At 39.8% G+C, this 24939-nt stretch overlaps 1 protein-coding gene across 1 annotated transcript in view; it reads left to right on the top strand.

Moving 5' to 3' along the window:
- Window positions 1-24939, top strand: part of LOC149816969 (putative UDP-N-acetylglucosamine--peptide N-acetylglucosaminyltransferase SPINDLY) — a 75379-nt gene that overhangs the window by 11979 nt on the left and 38461 nt on the right. The window contains exons 9-10 of the mRNA XM_089987836.1: window positions 8996-9090; window positions 16505-16569. Of these exons, the coding sequence (XP_089843962.1) occupies window positions 8996-9090; window positions 16505-16569 (160 nt within the window). The remainder of the gene's footprint in view (window positions 1-8995; window positions 9091-16504; window positions 16570-24939) is intronic.

Genomic DNA, 24939 nt, shown 5'->3' with positions numbered 1-24939 from the left:
CTGCCGAAAGAACGAAGAACAAGGAGGGGAGCCCACCACCACCAGGTACGTACCTCTCTCTCTCTCCTTTTCTTCTCTTCTTTCTTCTTCTTGTTCTTTTCTTCTCCCCCTTCCTTTTCCTCTTCTTCCCTCCTCCTTCCTTTTCTTCTTCCTTTCATCTTCTCCTTCTTCCGTTCTTCTTTTTCTTCTTCTTCTTCTGTATATTTCAAATTGTTTATTGTTACTTTCAGTTTGTGTTATTATTTGCAAATATGCAGGTGACTGTGTATGTACATGTACTTAGACTGTTACATCATGGAAAGTAAAAATTTGTGATATTTTTGGTATTTATTTGAGATTTCCTATTTCTTATTGGTTGTTGCTTCATCAATAAAGCAAATTTTTTATTTATTTGTATTTTAAGATATTTTTTTAAAGTTTTTTTAAAGTTTTTAAAAATGTATTTGTGAGGCTACGCTTTACGCCTTGAGGCTTACACCTTGCTTCATATTTTGGTGAGCGCTTCGCCTCAGCTTTTCACAACATTGCTTTAGGAAATTAAGCATGTCAGAGTGAGACTATACTACATTTGTGGACTGCTGGGAAATGTTCTCATTATACACATCTGGTAAATGTTGCTGAACTCATTTTTTATTGGCAAAAAGAGTTTAGTTTGTTTTATTTCTGGTGACAAATATTATGTTTTGATATTTAATGTTCTCCACAAGCCTTGTTTACCATCATAGTCAAATGTCACTGGTATTTTGAATTTATTGTGTTAAATTCATAGAATGTGAAAAGTGTGATAATTATTTTTAAAATTTTCTACTTTATATGATTTTAATTTTGTTTTAATTTATTTTTTCTTTTTTCCATAAACATGATTTTTTAATCTGTACACATGCCAGATATTTTTTGTAGATTGGTACAGAAGAAGACTAAGAGATGAGAGAGAGAAAAGGGAGAGAGAGGAAGAGACATTCTCCCTATTGAATTAGGTCTAATCTCTTGTTTAAGTAGAGATTAGCCAAAAGAATAAAATTACACTTAGGTCCCTTATTATTTATAAAATATAAAAAACAACCTTAAGCATGGATAAAACTCTAAAGTAGTCAACTTATCTTAACACTCTCCCTCAAGCTGGAGCATGGATATCAATCATGCTCAGCTTGCCGCAACATTTTGAGAAACTGGGCCTGGCAAGAGGCTTTGTAAAAATATCTGCAACTTGATCATCAGAGATTACATGCTTGGTAGAGATATGTCCAGCTTGAACTATATCTCGTATGTAATCACAATCAACTTCAATATGTTTTGTCCTCTCATGAAATACCAGATTATTGGCTATATATGTGGCTGCCTTGTTATCACACATCATCACCATAGGAGATAAAACCTTCACTTGAAGATCAATCAGCACTGTTCGAACCTACATTAATTCAGCTGCTGTTTGGGCCATAACTCTATATTTCTTCAGGAGATTAAGTTAAGTTACCTCCCACAAATACACAGAATCCTGTGGTAGATTTCTTATCCTCTACAGACCCAGCATAATCAGCATCAGAGTAAGCAATTACCTCCAGAGTGCCTCTTTTCTTGAATAACAACCGTTTTCCAGGAGAGGATTTTAAGTATCTGAGTATCATCAATATAGCATTACAGTGTACCACAGTCGGTTTGTCCATGAATTGGCTAACCTTGCTTACAGCTAGAACAATATCAGGTCTAGTCACTGTCACATATAGTAACTTTCCTACCAATGAGCGATAACTCTTGCTATCAACAGGTTTTGACCCCTCATCCAACAAATAAACTTTGTTATCCATGGGAATATTGGCTGGTTTAGCTCCCAACATTCCTGTCTCTTTTAGTAAATCAAGAACATACTTCCGTTGAGACAAAACCGCACCCTCACTGCCCCTGTCCACTTCTATGCCTAGAAAGTATCTAAGGGAACCAAGGTCTTTTGTAACAAAATGTTTTTGAAGATGAGCCTTCGTAGCTGCAATATCGTTCATGTTATCTCCTGTAAGGATGATGTCATCCACATATACCGTAACTACTATGCCTGAGTTAGTTTTCTTAATAAATAATGTGTGATCTGACGCTGATCTATTAAAACCAAACTTTGACATCACCTTAAACAACTTTTGAAACCATGCCCGAGGACTTTGCTTTAAACCATATGTCGCCTTTCTTAATCTACACACCTTCTGACACTCCCCCCACAACCTCGAACACAGGAGGTTGTTGCATGTAGACTGTCTCAGACAAATCTCTATATAAGAATGCATTTTTCACATCTATCTGACACAAACTCCATCCACGGTGAATAGCTACAGAAAGAACAAGACGAATGGTGCCCATTCGTGTTATAGGGGAAAAGGTCTCAAAGAAATCAACCCCATATGTCTGAGTATAGCCTTTTGCTGCTAACCTAGCCTTATACCTTTCAATTGAACCATCCGAGGTATACTTAATGGTATATATCTATTTGCATCCAACAATGTCCACATCCCCTGGGGAATCAACGAGATCCCATGTCTGTTTAGACAATAAAGCATCTATTTCATCTTGCATAGCCTGCTTTCATCGACTATCGAGAACTGCCTTTTGATAACTCATAGGAATAGTTTCAGCAGATAAGGCTGAAATAAATGCTTTCATCTGATTACCGAGTCTGGCATTTGACACAAACTTAGACATAGGGTATAAGGTACATTGTCGTGTCCCCTTCCGCAGAGCGATTGGCCTGTCATCATCAACATGAATGTCATTGCTATCAGGAGTACTTACCTTAGGAGAAGAATAAGATGGAGGCACCAGAGGAGGTGGAGCTCTATGCACATACACCAATGGAGGATTGTGAAACCGTGAGGTAGGTGGAGTTGGATTCGGTAATGAGGGCACCGATTCCAAAGGAAAAAGAGGAACAGGAAGTGGAAAAGAGTCATCTTGATCAGCTTGCAGCTGAGCACCAGTACTAGAATAGTATGGAAGGGACTCCAAGAAAGATACATTCGCACTGACATACTCTCGACGAGAGATTGGATTATAACATCGATACCCCTTTTGGTTTTTTGGATAGCCTATAAATATACACTTAGTGGCTTGAGTTGCTAACTTATCACGGTCAGGTTCGAGTCTGGGCACAAAGCAAACACACCCAAATACCTTGGGGGAAAGAGGAAAGAGAGGTGCACTCGGATACAGGAATTGTAAAGGAATTTGATCTTCCACAGATGATGAAGGCATGCGGTTGATCAAATAGCAAGCTGTGGTAATTGCATCACCCCAATATGAAGCAAGAACATTGGATTGAATCATAAGGGTGTGTGCTATGTCAAGGAGATGCCTGTGTTTTAGTTCAGCCACCCCATTTTGTTGAGAAGTATATGCACATGAGGTTTGAGGTTGAATACCATGATCCCGATAAAATTGCAATAGTGCTGTGGTTTTAAACTCAAGAGCATTATCAATGCGAATAATCTTAACAACTGACTTAAACTGAGTTTTTATTTCAATGACCAAAGATTTTAGAATGTTAGGAACTTCAAATCTTTCTTTTATTAAGAGCACCCAAGACAATTTAGAAAAATCATCGACAATAACAAGATAATAACGACATTGGGTCCTGGTAGGAATCTTACTAGGACCCCATACATCAACATGAAGAAGTTCAAAGACTTTTTGACTCGACTGACTCTGACTAGAGGGAAACGAACTCCTATGATGCTTGCTCAACTGACATGCTTCTCGCTGGAATGATGTAGTAGACGAAATTTGAGGAATGACAAGACGAAGCTTCGACAATGAAGGGTGTTCAAGACGACGATGCCACTGAACAAGACTTGAGGAATAATCGACTGCAGCATAAATATTTCCCTCTGAGTGATGTAGATAGTAGACTCCATTTTCTTCATAGCCTCCACCAATCTTCTTCCCCGTCAGCAAATCCTGAAAATGACAACACACAGGATCAAATATCACTCTACAATTCAGTTCTTTTGTAAGGCAACTAACTGAGGGTAAACTTTGAGGAAATGAAGGAGCATGCAAAACATTGTTCAACTGCAAGGAAGAGGATATAGGAACATTTCCCTGACCAATAATAGGGAGGAACTCCCATCAGCTAATGAAACACTTTGATGTGCAGTAATAGCCTTTATCTCTGAAAATTTTTGAGAGTTTCCACATATATGTCTAGATGCACCAGAGTCAATAATCCACTTTCTATCATGAGGAGAAAGATGGTCTCCTGTTGAGAAGGCCACACCAGCTACAGGAGAAGAGGAACTTGAAGAACGATGAGCAACCGGTTCATCATATTCAACACCACTAAGAGTGATCGAATCACTAGGAGAATTGGTTTCATTTCTACCTCAAGTTTTGTAACATTAGCTTTTGAAACATTTGACTTCAATGGAGGAAAGGTAGGCCGTCCATGTTTATCCCAAGAACGATCTTTTAAATGCCCTGATTTTTCGCAATCGGTACATTGAAATTTACCTCTACCTGCCAAACCTTTTCCACGACCTCTGCCTCTAACATTCAGAGTATTTCTTCGTCCATAACTAGATGGAACCGCTAAAGCAGATGACTGAGATGCATGTTGAGATTGTGGAAGAGAGATGACAAGTCTACTCAATCGATTGTATGCATCAACAAGAGTAGGAACATCAGTCCCGGTCAACATTTGGACTTTAGCAACTGTAAACTCTGATGATAGGTCTGTGAGGAACCGAGCAACTATAGTCTGTTCTTGATGATCTTTTTGTTTTGAGCAACACAGAGGTCTGTGAGCATTAAGTCTCTCAAAGGCAGCCTTACCAGATGCATAATACTGGGCCAAGGTCTGATCACCTTGCTGTAAATTATATACCTCCTGTTCAACTTGGAGAATACGACTCACATTAGTCTCTTGAGAATATGTATTTTGAAGATTATCCCATATCTGTTTAGTCGTATTATAATAAATTATGCATCTTCAATATGAGGTTCAATGCTATTCATGATCCATGACATAACAATGTCATTATCTTCTTCCCAAGTATTATATTTTTCAGTTTTATCATTTGGCTCATATTCCAATAAAATATGTTTTCTACGATGTCCGGACATCGACATCATAAACATCCTGGACCACCTTGCATAGTTTGTTTCATTCAATTTCACGGAAGAACCATATGAGAAAGGATTGGCGAAGGCTTTATATTCTCCAATAGCCTCATTCTTGTAATCAGATTTGGGAGCTTTACCCATAATGATTAACAATAACTCAGAAATCACAACAAATGCTGCTGCTGCAATAGAAGTCCACGAGCACAAAAAAACTGTCACAATTTGAAAGTCAGATTGACTACAAAGAAAAAGGATCTACTCTCCAATCCACTATGAAATCAGATCTGAGTTCTTCACTAAATAACGATCTGCTCCACAATACGCAGATCGACGACGGTGATTTGTCTTCACCACGACACCTAGATCTGTATTAGATTGGAATAAAAAAAAAACGAATACGCGCTCCACAATATACAGGTCCACACTGCAGATCTGATCTGGATAAAAAAAAACTTGATAACAACGTCTGCACAACAGCATAACATAGTCTGATACAATATGCAGTTCCACGCTATCATTCTATCATCACCAAAACATAAACACAGATAACGCGTGTCGCCCGCTTCACGACGTCTGCACAACACCCATACCTATACTTACCAGATCGGGTCGACCGAAAACCCATGGCTTCACCACGACTTTTAGATCTGATTACAGATCTGAGTCATGACTTTTGTCAGACTACAAATCTGTTATCAGATCTGTACTACCAAAAAAAAACGACCACACCTTACCTGATCTTCTTCACGCGATCCAACTTCACGCAATCTCGAAGTCACGCGATCCACCTTCACGCGATCTCGAAGTCACGTGATCCGATGACCTTCACGCAAGTTTTGGCGCAGAACCAGAATTCACGTTCCCAAGGACGTCTGCTCTGATACCATGTAGATTAGTACACTAGAAGACTAAGAGATGAAAGAGAGAAAAGGGAGAGAGAGGAAGAGACATTCTCACTGTTGAATTAGGTCTAATCTCCTTTTTAAGTAGAGATTAGCCAAAAGAATAAAATTGCAGTTAGGTCTCTTATTATTTATAAAATATAAAAAACAACCTTAAGCATGGATAAAACTCTAAAGTAGTCGACTTATCTTAACATTTTTTACCATAACCGTATCAACAAGTTCCCTTCTTGTACCTGAGAATCCTATTAATGGCTTCAAGATGGCTCTTGTGAGGAGCATTCATGAATTATGGTCTGATCTGCCTCAAAGCTAATGTCTAGCCTTGTAAAGTACAGGTACTGCAGTGCCTTCACTACACATCTAGATGTCTATAGAAAACTTAAATATTCCCTTTCATTTTCTACAATATGCTTATTCATTGCAGCGTCTGTTTAAAGAAGCTTGCATTGGGGCATCCTTCACTTTAGCAAAAGGTCAATTGTATACTTTTGTTGAGAATCTTGCGAGAAAATATCACAAAGGTCCTGATTCCTTCATTTGATATTTATCATGTAAGAGCCATTTTACCTCTTGATTATGATTCAAAGAGGTCCCTGTTAATAACCATGTTATCTGCATACAAATAATAGTCATATCAGACCTTTTTTGATGCATAAATAGAAAAGATCAAACTGACTTCAAGTAAACGCATGATCAAAGAGTGCGTGAGGAAAGTTGTGAAGCCATGCATAAGAGGCTTGTTTGAGACTATGGTTTTACCAAGACGACAAACTTTACCTTTCACATCTGCGTTGTTGCATTTAGGTTGCTTCTTTATGTACACTTCTTCATGCAACTTGTCATGAAGAAACACATTCTTGAAATCGAGTTTTTCTAGTTCCCATCCTAAGCTTACAGTCAGTGATAAAATAATCCCGTCTCCACGACCATAATAAAGGTCTTATCATAGACTACTTTCTACTCACCTTCAGAAAGATTGTGAAGATGGACATGTTGGAGATATTTTATCATTAACTGTCATTTTCTTGGGTAAAAAAGAAAATGCAGAAAATATACAAGATGCAAGACTGATCTTATGAAAGGACCCAAGATGAAGAAACAATATTGATTGATGTTGATGATGTCAACCTAATGCTGACATTTGACATCAGCAGAGTAGAAGCAAGAAAACAAGGCCCAATAATGACACCAGCCTTAATGCTAACATCTGCAGGGTGCAAGTTATATGTCGAGGTTAGAAATAAGGAAAATCTGCAGAAATTTGATCTAGTTCAAACCTGGATTTTGTGGGTCCAAACAATGGTTGAGCAAGACAGACAACGAAGCATAGAGAAAGCAGGGGAAGATCTTTTTTTCCCCATAACAAGCAGGGGAAGAACTTAAAAGCCTTTAGCTCTGTCTGGGTAGCTTGCCCAAGAGCTTTTACTCTGGTACCATGTTAATCAGACGTGGAGTTATTGAGAATAGAGAGAAAGAGAGAGGAGAAAAATGCGATGGCAGCAATAGCGATGCTAAATCAGTCCACCAGTCTCTCTAGGTTCTCAAATCTTATTAATATATTATAGTAAATTCCAGAAATGCCACTTCTATGGATATAATTCACAGATATGCCACTGCATATCACAAGGGTATGGTTTAAGAAAATGAGTGATACGTCCTTACCATCTTTAAACATGTCATTCTAACTAACAAAAAGGTAAACTGTCTTTTTCTGAGAGTTTCAGGAGGAAAGTGTTATTTGCAAAGTAAATAGTCATGATGCAGATAATATCTAGAATTCCATCACTGATAGAGCTCCTCTATGTTTGGGGATTGTTCTGATAATCGAAAAATCTCAGGATATTTTGTGAGAAAAGCTTTCGGTCTTCTATGCATCACAGGACATGTTTGGTGCTTTCTTTGAAAGTGTGTGCAAGAGAGAGAAGCATTTGTGGCAAGTTTCATCAATGAGTATTATTTGCCTTTTGATATTCTAGACATCCAATATGGGCATAAGAACTAAAAGGATCGGTCCTTGTTCTATAATATCCAGATGAGATAACTTTTGTCCTACCATCTCCACAAATTGAAACATCCATTATAGACATTAAATTTATGACACTTATCTTAGTTAAATAGGGAGAGAATAACAAATGAAAGCAACATCTATGGAACTAAAGGAAAAGGACCCAAGAGGATGCTCGCCTTGATATAAAAGTGGGAGGAGCCACCCCGTGGAATGAAGTTCCAAAGTTCATTATCAACCTCCATGTTTTAGAACTAAAAAGAACTGTCCTGGTTCTATAGTGTTCAGATGAGACAACTTTTGTCCTACCATCTCCACAAATTGAAACATCCATTATAGACATTAAATTTATAACACTTATCTTAGTTAAATAGGGAGAGAATAACAAATGGAAGCAACATCTATGGAACTAAAGGAAAAGGACCCAAGAGGATGCTCGCCTTGATATAAAAGTGGGAGGAGCCACCCCGTGGAATGAAGTTCCAAAGTTTGACATCAACCTCCATGTTTTAGAACTAAAAAGAACTGTCCTGGTTCTATAGTGTCCAGATGACACAACTTTTCTTAGATCATTTTGGCAGATTGAAATATCATTACAGACATTCAATTTATAGGCTGGTTAGTGCAGCTTAGTTTTAAGGCTTCTGTTAAATCGTTGGTAATGTATTCTGCTGCTGCCGTTCTTTACTTTTACACTTTCACTCTCTATCTTATGAGGTGAGAAGTTCTTTTGCTTTCTTTGTCAAGGAAAGAAGCAGGGGAACTCTTCTCTGGTTTTCCTTTGCCTTTGTTGTCACATTTTTATTCTTCATACTGAGATGCATATGCGTGTCAGCGTGTTTGTGTCATGCCTGCAATATAAAAACTTTTATTTGCAAAGTGATATATTGAAGTGTTTTTTTTTTTTGTATTTTGACTTAAGTGCATATGAAATAAAAAAACAGCGCTTCTACTCTTGATTAATTAATTGTAAATGGATGTGTAGGTGTGCTTTATAGAGATGTTGGCAATATTTCACTTGCAATTGAAGCATATGAGCAATGCCTTCAGATAGATCCTGATTCACGTAATGCTGGTCAGGTACTGTTTATTTTTTTAAGAATATAGAATTTGCTGCATCATGCTAAATTTGATGTGATCATCTTGCCGTGGCACTGTTATTCACTTGAGCCTTCTACTTTGTGCATGTTATGCATAAATTACTTTGTGCATGTATCTGTTTTCATGCTTGAACATTTTAACCAGGAGGTTATACTGTCAGACCCTAGGGACTGATAATATACTGCTTTATTGCTGCTACTATTGATGATGCAGCAGCAGCTTCTGCTGCTACTGCTACTGTTGTAATTATTGTTCGTATTTTTCTGATGCATATTCATTGTCTTTGATCCAGTTGAAAGACACAGATTCATTGGCTTGGATCAAAGTCAAATATAAGTTGGTGTTGTTTAGACAGGATATTTTCTTGAATGTTTTGGGACCTTGGTATTGAATTGCTGGAATCTTTCGTGACAGTTTGGCATCGCCCCCTCTCTCTATATATACACACTAATCTTTTTCTTCACATTCTTCTTCTTCTCTCTTTATCTTCTTCCTTCATTGGGCACACTTTTAAAGGTCAAAATTCTTGAACAACTTCACAAGAAACTGTACATAGAATCTTTAGGGCCTGTTTGCTACAGAAAATGGACAGTTTCCACTTAAATATATGGGGTTCCACTATGGCCACACAAACACAGTACCCGCTTCCCTCGCAGAAAGTATTCTTGGGGTGGGGGGGGTCAAGCTTGGTTATCGCTGAAAGAGGCTCCACGCGGATTGTGGCATCGAACTTCCTTCTGTGTTACGCAAACATACCCTTAAAGTCTTGGGATAAATTTGATAGACCCACTAATCTTACAACTCCAGTTAGACAAGACATGATTTTTTTTATCAGGGGCTTAGTCTCTTATTTGTGCAATGTTTGCCATTGTGTTACACCCTATATCCTTCCAAGAGTGACTATTTACAACATAATGTTTCTTAATTTCCTTGACATTTCATAAAGAAGTTTCTTTCTCAAGTCATGATGTGAGGGCATTTTGTAACCAACTTGAGTACTAATTGTAGCACCTGCCTACCTTGCATGAATTTATAGCGTTTAATGGAATATAGACTTCTATAGAAACATCTATAAGCCATATATTTGCTTGTTCAATTGTGCATTTCTATGTTATAGTAGAACATATATTAAGTTATCTCCCATGGTCATTTTTGGAGGAAATTAGTTGTACAACAAGGCTTTTGATAGCTGGTCATTTTTGGAGGAAATAAATTGTACAACAAGGCTTTTGATAGCTCATTGGTGGTGGGTGCTAGGTGATACGACCCTTGGAGGATTGATAAACTTTGAAGCAAATGAAGAGCCTTGTGAGTTCAATTCTTCCTTAGCCAAGTTATGTCTACTTTCAAGTTCAACTTTCTTCACTCTAATCTTCCTTCCATTTTTTGTCTTCTTAGTGTCTTGAAGCACTAAACACACTTCCTTTAATGTACAAAAGGCCCTCTAAATCATCTCAACCAAAATTGGCTCAAATACAAGTTTTTACAACTAGAAATAAATTAACAAACTCTTAGCAAACTAAACTATAACACAACAAAACAGAACACACCTATATGCTAAACTCGACTTTACAACACAATATCTCATAGGATACAACACATCTCATAGCGCAATTTGGTATACTTACCGACAATATTACAGTTAAGCAACACCAAAATTCACGCTTAAAGCACAAGAGAATTAGGATCATCGCAATTTATGAATGACCGATACATTGAGAAGATCAAATGAAGGTCAACTCTTAAGAGGCACACTCACCATACAATCTAAGTGATGAGCACCGATTGAGCTCTACTCAACTCTTGATCTGATTTGGGACTTAGATCTTATGTGTAGAAGTAGAATGGAGAAGAAGAGAAAGAAGAGCTCTTTTGGATTAAATTCAAATTCTCAAGTTATGAATACAAAATGGTGCCAAAGGGGTATTTATAGATCCACACTTGGATCTTTGGATCCAGGTATTGTTTATGCATGATCCGGTTGAGATATATGATTTTAAAGCCAATAAGGTGATTCTAAGGACTGCACCATATGGTACACACTACAACCAAGTTGTTAGGAATTGGAACCTGACCTAAAAATTGAGGAGAAAGTACGACACTACATGGGAGAGGGCAACATCTAAGAAGGCCTCTCTAAAGATGCATAAGTTAGAGGCAAGAGCTATGAAATGTCGAGTATGGTAGAAATGGATGAATGTCACGGATATTGGGTGTGGAAACCCATTTGGCCTGCCAAAGGAGATGACAACAAATCCATCCTGCACATAAGGACAAGTGTTTGGAAGCTTGTGGACTGATAGAATTCTAAGAGGCCTGACTCCACCTAGGGTGTGCTCGGTCAACCCATGGCCTTGAGCCCCTAACCGTTTTGGCTTGCTTGACTTGTTGAATTTTACTTGAGTTTCATTTTATTTCATGTAATTCTCTTACATTTGATTTAGAATAAGGGTGTATGGGGCAATTGGGCTAGGTTCATGCATAAGGAATGGATCCAAGTCCGAGATCCACTTCCATGGCTTTAAATACTCATTGATGCTAATTGTTGAGGTATCATCTTGAAAATTGAATTTGAAATTAAAGAGCTCTCCTTTTAGTTCTTCTCTTCTTCCTCTCCTTACTTCTTCTCCTTTCTACTTCTTCACATCAAATCTGAATCTTAGATCAGACCAATAGTTGAGCAGAGCTCAATCAGTGTTCCTCACTTAGATCGTGTGGTGAGTGCTCCTCTTAAGAGTTGAGCTTCATTAAATCTTCTCAATCTACCACATGTTCATAAATTTCGGCGATCCAACTGCAAATTCTGGTAGATCTCAATCAAATTAAGGATCAGATGCTATAATCAAGTTGCTGCATGTTGAATTAAAGTGAAGTCAATCTCTGATCGTGAAATCCCAGTCAATCTATCTCAAACTGAGTAGATAGTTAGCCATAGGCGATTCTCTTGAAGAAGTTTGGCAGTAACAAGCCAAGATTCGACAATTCTCAAGTTTTTCAGCTCTAAACTTGGCCTTATTAGCTAGATCTACGTAATTGAGCCATTTCTTCTGGTAATTCGTGTGGATCTATGCTAGGATCTAGTGTGCTTGCACATTCTTCTTCCTGTACACACGTTCTGTAAGAAAAACACTAGATCTGAACTTTTCGGTAGCAATTCTAGTTAAGAGAGTTTAGATCCGGTCAAACACTAGTGTGTTTGGTGTTATTTGGAGTGAGTAGAGCCTGCATGAGCGTTTACACGATGATCTGTGGTTGGAGTAGCTCGATATCACAATCAAAATTCGATGACTCATACAATTTCTGCTGAACAGAGCATTATCTCTGTCCGATCACTTTCCTTGAGCATATCTCAACACCTAAGATGAGTTTACTGGCGTTTTTGGCTCTGTGGAAAGATATTTGAGTGCTCTATAAGTTTGCTTTGTGCTCCGACACTTTATCTCGTTTTTCGGTTAGCAGAACAGTTTCTGTACAACACAGACTTAAGAAAATCCGACAACTTCAAATCCATACTTCTCAAGATCCGTAAGTGTTTTGGGCCTAAGATTTGGTCTAAGAGTAGGTTGGGGTGTGTAGAAGGCGCGAACTTAGACTTTGATAACAAATAGTGCCAGATTCTAGCTCGGTACTGTGTTTTCCGGCCGACTGTCAGTTTCCTATGATACTGTTTGTAATTACGGTGAACTTTGCGCCTCCATATCTGCTAATTTTCTTGTGCTTTTCATTTTCGGTTTTAAATACCTTTTGAGGGTTAACTTCTCCATTTGTCTAGAGGTCATTAGAAGTGCATTTCCATTGTTTTTCACCCAAAGAAGTGGGTTAATGTAAAAAAATGCATTTCCACGATTTTTTCACTTAAAGAAAATGGGTTAAGGTAAAAAAATCTTTATTAAGAATAAAATTACATAGCTAGTGTCAACTTTGTTTTTTCCTTGGGGGGCGCTGCCTTGCTATAACCCTCTGCCAACTTACTGTGAAGTTGGATCCGCGAAAATTAAAGATTTATATCAAGGTAGAAATCAGGTTTCACACTCTAACAAAGATGGCGTCAGATGATCCGGCAAAGCAATGGGGCACTCAAGTAATGCGTGAAATTCGATTAAAAATCGAATGCAACTATTGCCATAATATTTTTGTTTATTTTGTATGAAAGTATGTCTTGTGGCATGTTCTTAATTGCTAAGTTATTTAATATTTTGCATTGTTCTTGTGAGATAGTTGGTGTTTGATGATGTCTTATGCAGCTCAGAGACATAAATGCTTCATATGTGATTTTATGGTTGTATTTTATGCAATTCATCATTATTTGATGTGATTTGATTTTTTTTAGAATTTTACTATTTTTTTTCTGAATTTTCTTGATTTTTTAAAATTTTGTATTAAAAATTTGTGATGCGATACTATACAATGCGGTGTTACTATTTGCTCGACCGATACACTTACAACCTTGGTTTCTCTTGTTCAAATCATCGATCATTTTTGGTATCGTCATTTCACAACTTCCAAAGGGTCCTTTGAAGTGCAAAGAGCGACGGTGTTCTTTGTCTCAACTGAATGGTGCTTTAACACCAACTACAAAAATCACTTTTGCAAAATTTGCGTTCTATTTGTAACTGTTCTCTTTGCTCAACTTGTGTTTCCCATTGGCATGCCAGATCATTGGAAGCCATATTACTGTTTGAAACTGTGTATGTAACTTTAAAACCAAAAGTACTTACTCAATAAGGATAATATTACAAACCAGATGTAGAAATATCGATTGAAAACTGTTTTTAGTATGGATGGAAAGAAATATGCTCAAAATCCCGAAATACTCAATTCTTCAGAAATCTAGAAAACCACAAAGAAGCTAGAACTCATAATTTGGTTGGTCTAATGGTTAAAAACAATCGTATTATACCCAAAATGCCTGCAAGTATGGATTTTCGCAGGGTCCTAATGAGAATGGGTCCTAACAATCCTATTATATCCAAAATGCCTGCAAGTATGAATTTTCGCAGGGTCCTAATGAGAATGGGTCCTAACAAATGCATTTCCCTTTGATAAAGGATTAAATCAAGTATGTGTTTCTCCTTGATAGAGATTTTGCTCACTGTACATGATGACAGAGTTCTCTCCAAAGAGGATATGGCTATCATTTGGAAACTAAGCAATACCGTTTTTATCATGGGTGTCAAAGGTCAAGTTTTCCCGGTTAATTTGCTGTCGATGCTGAAAGTATGTTACTTGTGTGATGGTCATACTGCATAAAACGCTGATAAAAAAATCTCATTACTTTGCATGGAGCTAATGCAGTTTCTTGACTCAAAAAGGTGTTGCATTTGGATCACTGACATATGAGCTTACTGTAACACATGCAGTGGATCACTACGAGTCTATTTAGCTTGTATGTCTGGTCATGTCCATGCACTTATTATTTTACTTGAAGTCTTCTTTTCTATGTGGTATACCCAGAGATTTTGCTCTACATTAAGCACTGGAATGAGTGGACTGGGAACTATATTTATTGTCCTTGCTTCTATAGGACTTGGTGACCTCATTTTGCCCACAAACTCAATCTGAAAATTCTTTTGAGCTGCATATGTCATCAATCGTGCAATAATTCTAGGATGACAATTGGATAAAATAATCAAACAGTTCAGCCTCAATTGACATCATTTTGCTGGTAACACTTGGTTTTTCAAATTTGTATTGTGGATAAGTAGTGGTTTTGTTTAGCTGAAGCAGCTGACCTTGGAATGTTTGTATCGCACTCTAAAAAGAGTTGTCCGTCTTTCAGCTATTCTGCTGGGAATAGTTTTGTTAATCTCAAAGGTTGTTGGTTTCCGGCTTTATGCAGTGTTTTTTTTTCAAAACTGCTGCTCCCAATTGCAATCTGATTGTTAGAATTCTTGGTTCTGTTTGGTGAAACTGATTGTGTTGGATCTTTGTCATCATTCACATACTATGTAACACAGACTATTCTAACAGGGCACCGCACCGCGTCGCACCTGCACCCGTACCCAGGTGGGTGCGACACTTGGACACAGCTTCCTTTGTGTTAGGTGAAGTCAACCACACTGAAGTCCATTTCTATCCAAAAGTAGATCCAGTTAACCCTAATCAAGTCCATTTTTATCTATATTATATATATATATATAAATACATAAATGCACACACATACATGTAATATTAACTTAAAACTGATAAAAATTATATATATACTTTCCTCGTACCCCTGCACCCAAGTTTTTTAAAGTGCCGCATCGCCGCATCCACACCCGCATCCGCATCTGCACCTATGTGACATAGTTCACATAGTAATACTGTTTCTATGGTAGTTTGAAACTTTGAGCTAGTTTGTTCATGATTATTTCTCCTAGGGCTTGTTTGTTTCATTCCCATGGAAGGGAAGGGTCTGTCATGGTCATTCCTGCCAGCTAAACCTTACCATAAAAGTTCTTTCATATGGGGGGAGGTATCAAGGGATTTTCACATGAAAAGGAGGTAGTGGGAAAAACTGGGCCTCCCTTGTGTCAGCGTGGCGCTCTCTCACCATGATGCTTGGATGTTTGTTTCCTCATGGTGGGGAAGGGAGGGAAAGCGATGCCTGCTCAGCAGTTTCCTATGAAAATTATATGAAACAAACAGGTTCTTAGTGTTCATATTGAGAGTCAATTTTCGGAAATGTCATCTATATATTTTTTTGATGGGAAAACCTGCTAGGGTGTCGGCCCTGTCCAGGTGGTTTTGTATCCACTGTGGACCAGACCCCTGTTGGGCATCAAAACCTGGGGTACTGGCCCATTACGTACTAGGAAGGCACTTCCTTTGGCTTTACTACATGGGTGCTTACAAGGAATCAAATGTGGCATGCAAGGGAGAACCTGGACAATCATGTATCGTCATAACCATGTGAACAGGCTGTGGTGGTCTGTGGCTTAGTCTTTCTTATATACTATTTTATCCAATCAATGTGGAATTTTAAGTTGTTACTTTTCTTTTGATTAGTTTAGCAGATATTTTTCTGTATTTGCTTCATCCCTTTCCTTTAGGTTTACATGTTTGGTTCTTGAGTACCTTTCTTCCATAAATGGAAAGCTATTTTCATGGACAAGTAAACGAGGCATTTTCTGTTGGTATTTAGATAGACAAGTTTCAAAAATCATTCACTTATGTAGGATCTCAAAGTGATGCCATTTTTTTTCCTTTTTTGTTTCTTTCGGAAAATAATATTGGTATCTGGTCCACTCCTAGACTTTCTATAAGACAGTTTAATGCTTATATTGGTGACTTCTAATTACATAGAACTGTCATTCTTCTTCCCTTGTCCAAATAAATGACTCCCCATTTTGTTATCTTAGTTTAATTAGAGCTAAAGCATCCTTGTAATTGACTTGATTCTTTTTTGTAGAACCGTTTACTTGCAATGAATTACATAAATGAGGGTGATGATGACAAGCTTTTCGTGGCACACAGGTAACCATGCTCTCTATGCATGTTATTTTTTGTTCTGTTATAAGTCAACCATGTGAAGGGTTGTGGCAATATTTCTGTCATATAGAATAATTTCTTGTTGCCTTTTACGTCTGAACTGCTTGGCTACCATTTTCTGGTGATCGTATCTTCTATGTGAAGAGCTTGTTCTCTCTCTGTTCTGGAAGTTCCCTTGCTTTGTTGATTCTCTAATGAGACCAATGCGGTTTCCAATAGCATATTTTCTCATGCTTGTCATAAATTATCCATAGCTTCTCAATGTATTGTGTTAATAGTTGCCATAATTCTAACGGTTACTCTTGTGAAAATCTCATGAACTCATCAAAGTGTTCTAGAAAGATAATAGTTCATCCATTGTAACTTAAGAGTAATTACACTGATTGCATTTATTTTATTAAAGATACCAAAGCCTAAATAGCCCTAGAGAATTCAATATGTGAATATTATTCCAATCTGGAAAATTAGTATCCCTGAAAATGGTGGCCAGGCAAGGGTGATCATGAAGGAGTCCTGCTAGCAGTCCATATGCATCATAAGCCTCATGAGTAAGCTTCTAAATTTGTGAAGTTATAGAATTCAGATATCTGGGTATAACTATAAATGTGTTGTTTATGGCATGAACAGCTAATAACTAATTAAACACTGCTCAGAGATCAAAAGAAAGAGCAGATGGTAATTGTACAATTACCAAATATATGTGTAATATGTGTAATGCACAATATTCGTGTAGAATATTATGCTTTTATTAGATATGTTCAGAAATTTTTTGTACAACAACAACAAACAACAACAACTACGCTGTTTGTTGTTGTTGTACAGAAAATTTCTGAACATATCTAATAGAAGCATAATATTCTACACTAATATTGTGCATTACACATATTACACATATATTTGATATGTTCAGAAATTTACTGTAACGCCCCAAAATCGTGGACTTGAAACCTTTTATAAAAAAGGTTGGAAGCTTTGAAATCAATCATTTATCAGAATTTGAAACAGAAGTTCAGCGGAAGATCAGGTTTAAAATAGCAAATCCCTAGACTTTGGGCGCATTACAACACAAATGCAATCTTCCCCCTGTAAACTGATTTGCAATTCGAATATTCAGTCTTTTTTGAAATGAAAAGAAGAATCACGGTTTTGATAATACAATTTTAGAAATTCAGAGTTCTAATCAAAAGAGATGCTTTCAAAGAAACATTATACCACATCTATCAAAAGTGTCCCCAGGAGCGCAACATCAGGAAAGGGGCCTTGCCTTGAACGCATCACGTCATCGTGCAATCGCAAGCAGTATAACTTATTCACCACCTGCCCATGAAATGGGTCAGTCTCATAACAAACTAGTAGGGGTGCAAAAGACAATAAAGAACAAAGGCTGCAATAAGCAAAATAATCGTTAGATCAAGCAGGAAAAGCAAGACTAGCAGATCTAACAAAAGTACTGTGGAGTAAACAAAGCTCTAGTAAAGCTAACAGCTACATACAAGAGCAATAAGGATCATAGTGCTAAATAAGCAACTATAGCAATCCCACAGATACTATAGGTGAAGAGTAACTAACTCTATCCACCAGTCAAGCAAAGCAATTGCATAAGACAAGCCTTCATAACAACACTTGTAATACATATACAAGTACCGTTGGATGACTCAGTCCATTAACAAGTAGCTACATTAATCGTAAGGCACAAGCTATTGCATCACAAGCCATTCATAAGCTACACATGATAAGCAATCATACGGTAGCAGTTATATCACAATATGTAAGCCGCTTATAAGACAAGCGGCTACATCAGTCCTAGTTGCCACCAGTTCGTAGATTACGAGCTGTATGCAATCACATCAATCATAAGAGACGCAAGCCAACGAATAAGCATTTAACTAGTATGAGAAGCTAGTTATTACTAAGCAAAGACTGCGTAAGCAGTTTAACCAACCAGAGTAACGCCTTGTCAGGCGTGCATAGCTCAACGACTAGCATACCGAACTACCGAGCTAACAAGCAAGCAATCAATTCACGTCACAACACGCGTATCTCATAATCATGTGTGTGAGTTATATCTTGTCTCATTATGAGCAGGCCGTTGTGGGTACGCACAAGGCAAAACGTAGAAACAGCCGAGATCGATTCGGGGGTCCATTATGCTATATATTTTATTATACCCCGAATGACTGACTGAGTCCGCTCCTAAGGGGACGACCAGTGACCAAGAGAGTAAATCCCCAAAGGCAAACAAAGGCCCAATGGATGCGCATCCGAACTTCTGCAGAAGTGGCCTGAAGGATTTTCCCTAACCTCCGATGACTGGGTAAGTCAGATCTTTGCCCGAGATTGCCATTAATGACTGTCCATCAGAGTTTTGTACCATCCATCTTCTCTCTTGATGAACCGTCCCGAATAAGCACGATGGAGGGTTTCTTAACCGCCGTCCCATTCTACATGCTCTGGTCTTTCAACACAATCGAGCATCTTGCCTGTGAAGGCGCATGATTATTATTTAGGTGAATTATACACGTCATTGCGCATTCAAGGCAACCACACACCTCTCATCCTACTCATCGTAGTATGCAACATACCTGTTCAAAAGTACAACCATGATGAGAAGGGTCAACTCATAGCAAGGGTAGAAACATCTCTTATGATCTCAAACACGTGCAATTGCACGTTCGAGGCAACCACATACCTCTCATCCTACTCATCGTAGTACGCAACGTACCTGTTCAAAAGTACAACCACGATGAGAGGGGCATGGATTTTCTTGCAGGAAATCCCAACACTTCTGCTTTACAGAAGTCCACAGTGAACTCATTAAGTTCCAACTTATCGTGCTCGGGTCCTTTAGACAATCGCAAGCATTCTGCCTATTAGGTGAATATCAACGTAACAGGATTTAACTCAATGTGTCAATACACGTTTAGAGGATACTACAGACCTCTCGTCCTGCTCTTCGTAGTCCAAACATATCCTACGTGACTAAGAGTACAACTACAAGAGGAGGAGCATGGATTCCTCATAAGAAAACCAACAATAATCTCGTAAGAAAAAGAAGAGCGCCAACTATCGTGGTTTGACCAGAAAGCCTATAAACTAGGTTTCACATCAGAGATGATGTAATGCCGATCTAACGATGGCGCAAGTGCCTCAATAGGGTTCTCGCCCTACTCGTGCACAGGCTCCTAACCAGGGTTATCTGTATCAGATAGGCGAACTGAGGTTGTAACACACCTCTCCCAAGTACATCGATTTGAGAGATCCAGCTGCTATCTCTGCTTTACAAAGCTATACATTCTTGAAAATAGGTTCGCACCTAAGACTAACGTCTTTGGAGAACCAAAGTGCATAATTGTGTGTCGTGACCTTTAAGACAAGTGAAACGATATACACTATACACTCGAAGATGCACTCAGGAAGTGCAAGCTGACAAGGGGCAAACCCGTGCGCATACTAATACAATGTTAAATCTAGGGGCAAGACTCAATGGGCGAAGCTGTACCGCGAGAGTAGAACGCTAGAGCTACACACGAGATATGAAATCATACCTCGATCATCGAAACGCACAAGCAGGCAACTACGTAAGCAACTCGTGAGGTATGAGATCCTATCCTGACTACGCAAGTGTAAAGGACGACTCATGAGGCATGGGGTTGCACCTTGATTAAACAATAAGCGTAAGCAAGTAAAGAAGCATACGACAGAGATAAGAATACATGCACGAAGGGCAACAGCAAGGTAAGGACGAACACATGCAAAAGGTAAGTGCAAGAGCAAGTACGACAACACAGGAAAATAACGTACGAAGAATAAAGCAAGTAGCAAGGTCATGACGCATAAAGCGCGGGGCAACAAGTAAATGCAAGAAAGTAAATTGCAAGAACGTAAAGGAGGACCAGGATTGCATCCTGGAGAACAAGGCAGACATAAGCAAGTAAATGCTAGGGCGCAAAGCGCGGGGCAGCAAGAAAGTAAAGTGCGAGAAAGTAGAGAGGACAAGGATCGCGAAACCACGTCCTTGAGTTAAAAGACATGAAATGTAAAGACAGGAATGGAAAGCCTAGGCACATATAGCGCAACGACAACAGAAAGGAAAGTGTGCAAAAGTAAAAAGGACAAGGATCGCAAAACCGCGTCTTTGAAGGTAAAGACATACATATATACATTATACATATACATATATCATCCTCTTTTAGTTATCTTTCCTTATTTTAGCATTTATCCGTTCATTGTCCTTTTACGCAAAAATCCCCTACCTTGAGGGGTTGCGGGTCCTCGTACGCCAGCGAGGTAGGTAAGCGCAAGCTCAAGCCACGAAGGTGAGCTGGATCCATCGTTCAACCTGGAGAGCTTAGAACGTTAGTATATGCCGTAATGTAAACGAGAAGCAAAAAAGGCAGCAAGGCCTCCTGCCTGCAGGAGGCAGATGCAGTAACTCTGCATCCTGCAGACAAGGGTGCCAGAGGTAGGGGCCTTAGCCCTGCCTGGCAACAACAGCAGATGCAGGGAGCAGGAGCTCCCTGTCTGCCGAAACAGAGAAAGGCAGGGGAGGGAGCATAGGCTCCCCGCCACAACTGCCGCAACGAGGCATGCCATAACAAGACGGGGGGAAACACCCCCTGTCAGAACAGGATCTAGGACAGGGGCACAACCCTCTGCTGGGAACGAAACAGGCAGGGGCTCTGCCCTTGCCGGCAGCAAGAACAAGGCAAGGGGGCAAAGCCCCTTGCCGGAGAACAACAGAGATGCAAGGGGCAAGCCCTTGCTCGAAAACAGGAAAACAGGTGGGCTTCGCCCCCTGCCGACAAAACGCAGGAGGCAGGGGACAGAACCCCCTGCCGAGGAGCAACAGAGGGCAGGGGGAGCTTCTACCCCTACCAGGAAGCGACAAGAGGGCAGGGGGGGCTCGCCCTCTGCCGGGAAACAAATGAAGGCAGGGGTGCGAAGCCCCCTGCCGAAGACAATCACAAAGGCAGGGGGACCCCCCCTACCGAGAAACAACAAAAAAAATGATAGGGGGTGGAACCCCCTATCGAAGAGAGGTGACGACAGGGGGCTCAGCCCCCTGTCGACTGATAGCAAAAGGAAGGCAGGGGGGTTAACCCCCTGCCGCCAAGAGGCGACGACAGGGGGCTCAACCCCCCCTGTCGAACAACCCTACACAAAGGAGAAAAAGAAGGGAGAAGAGGTTTTACCTCTGAAGATCGCAGCAACGGGGCCGTCAGAGGTGTTGCTCGCATGGGGCTGCTCCGATGCTGGGTGGTGCTAGCCCAACACAAGAGAAGGGCAGTTACCAGAGGGGAGTCGCCAGTGTCGGGGTTCCGACAAGGCGCAACCGATGTCGAGGCTGCTCTAACACAACCAACGATCAAACAGGAGGTCGGCGACGATGTTGCAGGCGCCACCGAGGAGACAAGGGTGTCAGGTGGCAAGAAGCGGCAGCAGCAGGTCGATGGCCAGGGGACACGGGGTCGTCAGCCGATGGAGGCCGCCGAGAAGTCTACCGAACTCAGAGAGGGGGAGGCGAAGAGGTGGTCGACAACTGCGATCGCTGGCGTCTGTCAACAGGCTACCAGAGACGGGAGGCGAAGAGGCTCGGAGGTCGGCAACGACAAGGGACATAGGCGGCGAGTGTTGAAAGCTAAGACGTTGGGGGGCTCCGGCGCAGTCGACAGGAGGAGCGATGCTCGAAGGTCGGAGGCACGATCGGCAGCGGCTGCAGCACTCAGGACGAAGGCAGTGGTCGGCGGCGAGTCGCCGACGTCGGGGTCCCTGGCACAACCGACAACCAGACAGGAGGAGTCCTGGAGCGATGCATTGCCGTTTGCGTCGATTGTCGACAGTTGAAGATCGCCGATGGCCTCCGTCGATGCCTACAGCAGCCGGGGCAAAGGTGGTGTCCGGCGGCGAGTCGCTGGCGTCGGTGGCCGCAGGGAGGAACAGAGACGGGAGAGGAGAGAGAAGGAGCGAGGGTTTTGGACCCTCGCCCGAGACGCCTGCGTCTTTTAAAAGACGCAGGTTCTCGAGGCTTCGAGAACCCGGGTCCGGGTTAGGCTCGGGTCCGGACCCGGATCTGGGCCCGACACAGCGGACCAAACCCCGACACGTGTCCGACACGTGTCTGACACGAGTCAGACGCGATTTTTTTAAACTGGCTTTTACATCTTCTCTGTCCTGTCTATGGCATTTTCAGAAAGAGAGTAACGTGCCAAATCGGTGGATATCTGCCATCAAGAATGGGGTTAGATCCAAGAAATTTTGTGAAGGTTCCCTTTCCCCTCACAAATCTTTCTACTTAAAACAATAAGGGTTTACACCTTGTGGTTTTGGCTTAGCTTCCTAGCCTTAGGTGAGAAGGTGAAGGTTTGACCCTTTCTGAATCTTATGCTTTTTTAACAAAATCGATAACAGGGAAAGAGTGTTGATGGTCATTTCTTAGTGGTTCTAGTCTAGGCTTTGATACATAGACATGGCTATGACGCATCCATACCTGTGTCGACACGGCCCGATACTGGTACAAGTATCGGACATGGCATGGGTACGTGTTGGTCCGGATTGGGTCAGGTCTAACCCTGACCTGACCCAAATAGCTTTTTTCCTCGACATTTGACTTGGGGTGAAAGGGCAGGGAAGAAGAAGAAGAAGAAGAAGAAGAAGAAGAACAAGAAGAAGAAGAAGAAGAAGAAGAAGAAGAAGAGGAGGAGGAGGAGGAGGAGGAGGAGGAGGAGCCTGTACCTATTCTCCTCAACCTCCTCCTCTTCTTCTCCCAATCTGCCAGCGAGAGAGGGCTGGCGTGGTAAGGGACGAAAGCCCCCTTTCATTCCCCCCTCTCAGCCCAACCAACCCTCCTTTTAATAAAGAAAATGTCATTCCCCCTCAACCCCTCTTTTCAAAAATTACATTCAAACCTTTCAGAGGAATTTTTGTTTTATTTCTGATATGGACCCTAATGTAGATCCACACCTGATCTAGACCCAAACTTTATATATATATATATATATATATATGGGAAATAAAAAAAAACACACTTAAAGTTTGGGTGTTAATAAAAAACACACACCTAATTTTTAAATTTTTTTGCATCATTAACCTAGGTTATCACTAACCCAAGATGAGTTAAGAGCAAGGTTGCCTGACTAGGAAGCGGAAGTGGGAAACAATACGGGAAGCGATGCATTTTAAAATATATAGGAAGCGGGAAGCGAGGAATAAAAAAAATATAAGAATTAAATGAGAATCAAAATAAAACACAAATAAAAACTAAAATAAAAGTGACTAATATTACATTTCATGATTTTTTAGTGTAAGAAATAAATTTTTAACAAAATCTAAAAATGATGACTACCAATTTAGCAAAAGCACATGGAAGTGAGTGAGAAGAGTCAGAGAAAACACTTAAAAAACATGAAAAGTTGAGTAAGAGAACATATAATAAGAATAAATGAAGCGTGTGGAAAGCATAGGAAAAGCGTGGGGAAATCAAGGTTCTCATCAAGTTTCGGAAGCGAGTTTCCGGGAAGCAAGCTTCCCACCTATGTAAGAAGCTTCCGGTAACTCTGGTTAAGAGAGTTAATTTACTAGTTAACCTATCAAAAACTCCTTCCCTCTTTTTTAGGTTCATTTTTCAAAATATGATGTTGAGGGTAAAATGGTAATTCCACATCACATTTAACAGAAAATTTGATGGCAGCAAACTCTTGGGCATTTTTACTTAACCATGATATTTTTCGTTTTTAAAAAATTTCAAAACTTAGGTCCTTTTTTGATTAATGTGCAAACTTTAGGTGACTTTTGCTCTGATGTAAGAAGAGGTCAGCGAAGGTTGCTTAAAAGCCAAACATCCTTGTGTGTGTGTTTGTTGTCTTTGAATCACAGATATATCAAAACATTATGATATTACAGCAGCATATAGGAGAGTTGATTAAAAAAGGAAAGCATCACAATATTCTCAAACTATTGGTAATTTAAAAGTATTACTATATTATTGCAATATTATCACTATTTTACAAATATCTTATGCTTTAAATAAGATTTTATTCATATTCCTGTGATTTGTAAAAAACGTCCTACAATACTGAAAGCATCTTGGACAACCTTCTAGCTGCGGCTTCTTTTCCTTCTCTTTTGCATTTCTCTAGGGCACACACTCCAATAAAATTAACAAATTAGGGCGCTTCCAATTACAATATAAGATAGGAATAACATGTTTTTGTTGCAAAATCTATTCATCTTGCTTTGCATCTCTTGATGTCTTCAACACAATCTTTACTGGTAGGAAAAGGAAAAAAAAAAGCTTAGCATCTCAATAGTGGGATCTTGGGTTATGACACTTTAAAACATCAGCTTTTCCATTTCCCA

This window comes from Nuphar pumila, chromosome 14, assembly GCF_984573655.1.
Source record: "Nuphar pumila chromosome 14, dmNupPumi1.hap1.1, whole genome shotgun sequence".
Classification (NCBI taxonomy): Eukaryota; Viridiplantae; Streptophyta; class Magnoliopsida; order Nymphaeales; family Nymphaeaceae; genus Nuphar; species Nuphar pumila.
Note: the sequence above shows the minus strand (reverse complement) of the source record. Positions and strands in the feature narration are given on the sequence as shown.